At 56.6% G+C, this 7,058-nt stretch overlaps 1 protein-coding gene across 1 annotated transcript; it reads right to left on the bottom strand.

Moving 5' to 3' along the window:
* Nucleotides 1-2,155: 2,155 nt before the first annotated feature.
* COMMD5 (COMM domain containing 5) lies at nucleotides 2,156-4,700 on the bottom strand. Its single transcript, XM_014858236.3, has 2 exons — nucleotides 4,554-4,700; nucleotides 2,156-3,391 (listed from the first exon to the last, which is right to left on the bottom strand). Exon 2 carries the CDS (start codon nucleotides 3,332-3,334, stop codon nucleotides 2,666-2,668), a length of 669 nt encoding a protein of 222 aa, XP_014713722.2. The 5' UTR covers nucleotides 3,335-3,391; nucleotides 4,554-4,700; the 3' UTR covers nucleotides 2,156-2,665.
* Nucleotides 4,701-7,058: the final 2,358 nt, after the last annotated feature.

Genomic DNA, 7,058 nt, shown 5'->3' with positions numbered 1-7,058 from the left:
TGTGGCGGCCCAGGGTTCAGATCCTGGGCATGGACATGGCACCGCTCATCAGGCCACGTTGAGGTGGTGTCCCACATCCCACAACTAGAAGGACCTGCAACTAAGATATACAACAATGTACTGGGCAGGCGGGCGGGGGGAGGGGGGGCGCGGTTGGGAAATAAAGCAGAAAGAAAAAAAAAAAGATTGGTGACAGTTGTTAGCCCATGTGCCGATCTTTAAAAAAAAGGAAGATTGGCTACAGTTGTTAGCCCAGGTGCCGATCTTTAAAAAAAAAAAGTAAGTTCGTAGCTATTGATTCTGATGATTTAAAAAAAAAAAATGTTTAGAAAATTTGGCTTCCTCTGTTCCTACTTCTAACTAGTTTTAATACATAAAATGCTTTCACCACTAACATCACTGTGATTTTTAACAGCAAAAAAATAAACAAAAACATGCAGAAGCAGCTATGGTCTGAATGTTTGTTTCCCCCCAGTTCATATGGTGAAATCCCAATGCCCAACTGACAGTATTGGGAGGAGCTTAGGTCGTGAGGGCGGAGCCCCGTGATAAGATTAGTGCTGTTATAAAGGAGACCCCCTAGAGCTCCTCACTCCTTCCATGTGAGGCACAGCCAGAGTCTGCAACCAGGAACAGGGCCCTCACCCAACCGTGCCAGCACCGGATCTCTGACTTCCAGCCTCCAGAACTGGTGTTTAAATAAATGTCTGTGTTTAAACCACCCAGCCTGTGATATTTGTCTGTTACACATAAGTAAGATATCGCACACCCGCTGGAGATGTCATGTTGTGCAGCCATGAGACATGGCTGTCATACTCAGAAGTTAAGTGAGCAGAGCTGTCAACACACAGACACACGTACACTGGAAGATAATGTCGGTCAAGGCAGTTCCCATGGTTGTCTATGAGCAAAAGGACTTTTAAATTCATTTTTGTAAAGTGTTTTGTTTTTACTTTTTGGGTTGTCCCAGGTGTCATGATGAGTACACATTCCCTCAACGTGTCTAACGGTCTAGAGAGAAGTACCCGGCTCTAGGAAGCCTCCATGTCTGGCTGAGGCAGACACAGCCCTCAGCCCACCGTGACACGTCCTGGGTGGGCCTGAGAGGCAGCCAGGACGGCTCAGCCTTGTCCTTGGGGAAGCAGGGCCCAAGGACGCCAGCTGATGCTGAAGGAGACACAGGGAGTCTGCGCCCCTTGGCTGAACCAGGCCTGGGCCCCACTTGGAGGCTCCACCCGGGGGCTCAGCCTCTGAAACCCCAGCTCCGAGTCCACCACAGCCCCCCACCTTGTCCTCAGCACCCCTCCTGCTCTCCCTGCCCTTAGCCCACACCTAACCTGCTGTGACCCTCATTCAGAGGGAAAAGCCCCGAGATGGTGGAAGTGGTCTGTAAACAGTGCTGAGCAAAGACTGCTCCTCGTGATGGGCCGGGCACAGAGCAGGGGGGTGGGAAAGAGGCGCTGGGGAAGGGCAGGGTGCCAGGCAGGCAGCAAGCGCATTTGCTGCCTTCAGAGGAAGTTCCTGCATGCCACTCAGGCCTATTGATCCTACGAGACTTGTGACCTGGTTTTCCTAGAGAGAGCAGACCACGGAGGTAGGACCACCACCAGAGGAAATAGCCCGATGGCAACTGGCTCTCAGAAAGCAGGACCCCATTTATGCCAGAGGGCGGAAAGGTGGCCATGGGCCCTGCACGCTCCCACCCTAGAGGCACCAAGGAGAGGCCCCTGCTCCCCTCTCCCCGCCATCACCCACTCCACTCTGGGAAGAGCCTCTCCAACAGGGTCCCACCCTCCCCTTGTGCCATACACTTGGCTCTCAACATAGCATCCAGTGGGATCCTTTTAAAACAACTGTCAGATCACACCTGTTTCACTCAGATTTGAGCAAAGTTCTTACAGAGACCCCTGGGGCCTGTCCTCTGTACCCTCCACTCACCTCCCCCTCACGTGGCTGCAGCCACATGGCCTGTGCACTACAAGCTGCTCCCTCTGCCTGGAGTCCCTGCCCCTCAGATCACGCTGCTCCCGTGCCTCCTTCAAGTCTTTGCTCAGACACCATGTCCTCCAGGAGGCCCAGCCCACAACCCAATTTAAAATGACAGCCCAGTCCTCCCATCGCCCGGACCCTGCTCTATTTTCTGCGTCACTTACTGTCCTCTGACAAGCCACACCAGTTATTTTTATTATGCATTTTGTGATGTCTCCCCCTCCCCAACAGAACATTGGCTGCCTGAAGTCAGGGCTTTAGGACAGGAGAATGAACTGTCCAACTGGAACACAGGGTTCCCAGAAGCAAATGAGAGGAGAGCTCAGATGCTACGTGGGGCCAGGCTGAGCAATATCACAGCGCTGGTGTAAAGGCCTTGGCCTGGACCCCAGACTGTCACCGGACTACACACGGTCACAGCAGAGCAGCGGGTGTCCTCACCCAGCAAGACCAACGGCCAGGTGAGGGGTGTGCAGTCTGCCCTCCCACTTAGGAAGACGTTTTTTATAGTTGCTTTACTTCCAAAAAAAGACAGCTGTCACTTTCAATCAAACAGAGAATGACACGATTACAGTCAAACACTCACTAAAGGGTGCCTCCTGGGAAGGGCGGCCTCACTGGAGAGACACCTGAGCCTGCTGTCCCCAGAGGACCAAACGGGAGTGGCCAGCACGGGTCAGTCCTGCAGTTTGCGCTCACACCTCTTCTCCAGGTCAGCCATCTCCTTCAGGACCAGGGCCACGCTGTAGCGCAGCTCCTGGAACTTGGCTGTGGGGACCTCGAAGCGGTGTGCCGACCCATCCGACAGCTTCAGCTGCATCAGGACGCTCGGCTGCAGGGAGCGGGCCAGGCTGCTGGTGGAGATCGCCACGTCTACCCTCCACCGCAAGTCGGCAACATGGGGCAGCCAGGCCCCCTGCTGCCTGGCCACGGAGTCGAGAATAGGCCGCTGGGTCCCAAATACCACGCTGGCCAAGTCCACGACTAGGTCTTGGGGGAGGCAGAGCTCCTGGAGCTGGTCCTTGAAGGCATCGGGCTTCAGGCTGGCCAAAGGCAGCCGGAGGGCCTGCTGGAGCAGGGTGTGCATGCCGGCGAGCAGGGCACCCAGCCGCTCCTCTGGCAGGTCCGCGCCAGCCCCGAGGCGCTGCACAGCCTCACGACAATCCTCTCCCTGTAGGCTGCTGACCACCAGCTTCAACAACTTTCTGAATGTGCCCCTGTCCAGGTCCCCCAGGAGCCGGGGCATTGCTGCCACCTCTGGGGGGAGCTGGGCCCCCAGGAAACTCACTCGGCCACTGTGACTGTCACCAGGGTGATGTAGGTATGCAGCCCCCACGGCAGACATTGCTGCTTCGTCCTCTTTGATCAGCCAGCCCAGAGGGGTGGTTCCAGCGGCAACTGCCTGGGGAGGTGAGGGAGAGAAGCCCAGTGACTCACATGTCCTTTGGGCCAGCAAATGAGGACTGACGTGGTCTCTGCCTTCCAGACGCTGACAAGTGCACCACTGATGACAGCCAATGTGATGGGAGGCGCCCTGGGAGCAGGTGGCAGAGGAGCCCACCTTAGTCCAAGGAAGAGGGGAGGCAGAAGTTGGCAGGGAAGGGAGACAGGGTGGGGAGGAGAGAATGAAAAGAACCAGGAAACAGGAGAGCACACGTGAAGTCCTCCAAATGAACAAGGCACAAAGCCTGGAGAAGGAGAAAGGTCCCGGGAACACAGACGCAGCAGCCACTGCCGCCGCTGCCCACCACAACGGGATCACAGCCACTCAACTCCAATCCTCACGACAGCCCTGCATGAGCCAGTTATCACTCTCACCAATGAGGAAATCGAGGCTCAGACGCAACCGTCCGAGTCAAGGACCCGAACTCAGGTCTGTCTACAGAGGTCCCCTCTGTTCCCACCACAGGACAGGGGGAACCAGACACAGCCCAGGCAGGACGGGCTGAGGGGCACACGGCGACAGAGGTACATGGTATCTGGAGAAAAGGGCTGACGTCACCTGAAAGGACAGCACAACGTCTCGGCAGGTGTCAGGTGACTGACAAACACCTGCCCAGGCAGCAGGAGGGCGCGCCGCACGTCTCAGCCGCCCCGGGCGCGGGAGCAGGCCCGGCAGAGCGCAGCCCAGGTCCGCACAGCACCGCGGGCCTCACCGTGCCCAGTCCTCCGGAGGGCGGGCCGCCCCCGGCTGTCAACGCCCACCCGCCGCCCAAGCCCTCGGGGTCCCCCGCTGCCTGCCAAGTCCCGGCCGCCCCGCCGCTCAGCCCTGCTCCCGGAGGCCAGCGTGCTGGCCCGCGCGGCCCTCTCCGGCCACCGACGGCCTCCCGGAGGCAGGAGCCGACAGAGGCGGGCCCGGGCCGAGTCCTGCCTGTGCTCGCCGCGGCGGCCCTGCCCACCTAACGGGCACCCGGCCACGGTCAGCGCCGTCCGCCCCGCCCCAAGCTGCCGCTCATTGGCCTCCGGCCTCCAGAGCCCCCCGGACACGGTGACCGAGCACCCGCCGCCTCCGCCCGGGAAGGGAGACCCTACCCACCGCAGCCCCAGCCCGAGTCGCCCCGCACCTGCAGCGCGCGGTCCGCAACGGAGCGGTCCGGCGGAGAACAGCAACGCGGCCGGGCCGGAAGCGGGGCCCGGTCCCCGGAAGCGACCCAGAGACACTTCCGGGCAGCTCTAGGATGCCGGAGGACCCGACCCTCTGTGATCCGCGGGCCCGAGGGGCGGGGCCGAGACCGCGGAATGGGGCCGAGTGGGCAGGCTGCGCGTCGGTCTTCGTTCCCCCGCCGTTTCGGAGGCCTTTATGGCACCAGCGGCCTCGGTCTCGGCTGGAGTCTGGGGCCGCGCCCGTCGCCCACACTTGCGGCCGCTGGAGCCTGTAGGCCCGAGGGAGGGACCACGAGGAAGCAGGAGCGGGAGCGCGCGGACCGGGGCCTGGGCTGGGGGGCCCGGGGGGAGGGGGCCCGGATGGTGAGGGTCCTCGATGGGGAGGGCTGCCTGAGGGGAAGGGCGCCCGGATGGGGAGGGTCCTTGATGGGGAGGGCGGCCCCAGGGTGGGCGGGGGGGGGGAGAAGGAGGCCCCAGGAGAGAAGGGCGCCCTGACGGGGAGGACGGCCCCGGGCAGGGACGGGGTCCGGACCTCATGCCGGCTCGGTGGCGACGCCGCACAGCAACGTGAACGTACTTAGCCTCTCGGCTGTACACTTTACATGCGTGGATTGTATGGGCTGCAGATTATATCTCAATAGAGCTGTTACTTTTATTTATTTTTTTAAAGACTTTATTTTTTTTTCCTTTTTCTCCCCAAAGCCCCCCCCACCATAGTTGTATATTCTTAGTTGTGGGTCCTTCTAGTTGTGGCATGTGGGACGCCGCCTCAGCGTGGTTTGATGAGCAGTGCCGTGTCCACACCCAGGATTGAAACGGCAGAAACACTGGGCTGCCTGCAGCAGAGCGCGCGAACTTAACCACTGGGCCACGGGACCAGCCCCAGGTGTTACTTTTAAAAGTCAATGAAAAGAAGGCAAACAACCCAATTAGCAAAATCAGCAAAAGATTTGATTACACATTTCACCAAGGAGGAGATAAAAATGGCTAATGAACACGGCATTGCTGGTCACTAGGGAAATGCAAATTGAAGCCAGAGGGAGGTGCCATTTTGCGCCATTAGAATGGTGATAATCAAAAAGGACAGTGCAATGGACTGAATGTTTGTATCCCCCCAAAATTCATATGTTGAAACCCTAACCCCCAGTACGATGGTATTAGGAGGTGAAGCCTTTGGAAGGTAATTAGGTCCTGAGAAGCCCCATGAATAGGATTAGTGCCCTTTAAGAAGAGCCCTCAGAGCTGACCAGCTCTCTTTCCGCTCTGTGAGGATACAGTAAGTTGGCAGTCTGTGCCTGGAAAGATGGCCCTCACCAGAACCAGACCGTGCTTGCCCCTGATTGCAGACGTCCAGCTTTCAGGACTGTGAGAAAAAAGCTTCTGTTTATAAGCCACCCAGTATAGTACTTTGTTATAGCAGCCCAAACTGACAAGGACAAATCAGGATTGGAGAGGACGTGGACAAAATGAACTCCTGTAGTTTGTTGGTGGGAATGGAGAGTGGTATGGCTACACTGGAAAAGAGTTTTGCAGTATCTTAAAAAGTTAGAAATATTATACGACCCTACAGTTCCATCCCTGGTTATATGCACGAAAACAATGAAAATATGTTGCCACAAAGGCTTGCACAAAAATGGTCTTATCAACATTATCCATAATAACCAAAAATGGAAACAACCCAAATGAACATCAGCTGGTGAATACATAAACGTATTGTGCCATAGCCATACAATGGAATAGTATTCAGCAATAAAAAGGAGTGATTTATGACATGCTGCAACATGGATGAACTTTCGAAACACTGCTGAGTGAAAGAAGCCAGACACGGAAGACTACATACTGTATGATTTGTTTATATGAAATGTTCAGCTAAGGCAGGAAGGAAGGCAAAACAGCAAGCAAGCGTGGGTACAGAAAAGGCTTACGTACGCACGAAAGAGAAGGGCCTTCTCAAAGCCTCTCTTCCAATGTCCCCTGATGAGCAGGTGGTGGTTCAGAGGACCTCAACATCAGGGACACATGGGCCTGGTCTGTGGGACCCTGAGCCAGCCTCAGTCAGTCAGAATCTCTCTTCCTGGAAAAGGCCAGTGAGCATAGGGAGAGAAGAGCTCAGCCTTGGAAAGGATGGCTTGTGGGAATGGCTGCCCCGGCTCCCCTCAGTTGATAAGTCCCCGGTGCACTCACAGCTTTGGGTTCAGTCAATGCTCCCCCTCCTTCCCAGCACCCTTCAGGGATTGCTCCCACTACAGGTCAGTTTTGGCTTTTCTGGGATTTGACATAAATGAGGACATACAGCATACACTCTTTCAGATGAGGTTTCTTTCACTCAGCATGACGTTTTTGTGATTCATCCGTGCTGTTGCCTGCTATCAGGAATCTGTTCTGTTTCATACTTCAGTAGGTTGAGTATGCCACAGTTTGTTTCTTGGCTCTCATACGGATGGACACCTGGGATGTTTCCGGGA

Source organism: Equus asinus, chromosome 12 (genome assembly GCF_041296235.1).
Source record: "Equus asinus isolate D_3611 breed Donkey chromosome 12, EquAss-T2T_v2, whole genome shotgun sequence".
Classification (NCBI taxonomy): Eukaryota; Metazoa; Chordata; class Mammalia; order Perissodactyla; family Equidae; genus Equus; species Equus asinus.
The sequence above is the reverse complement of the archived record's forward strand: the minus strand, read 5'-3'. Positions and strand labels throughout refer to the sequence as shown.

What these genes read in the sequence shown, in the direction of transcription:
- COMMD5 (XM_014858236.3), bottom strand. Translation starts at nt 3,334, where the DNA reads ATGTCTGCCGTGGGGGCTGCATACCTACATCACCCTGGTGACAGTCAC.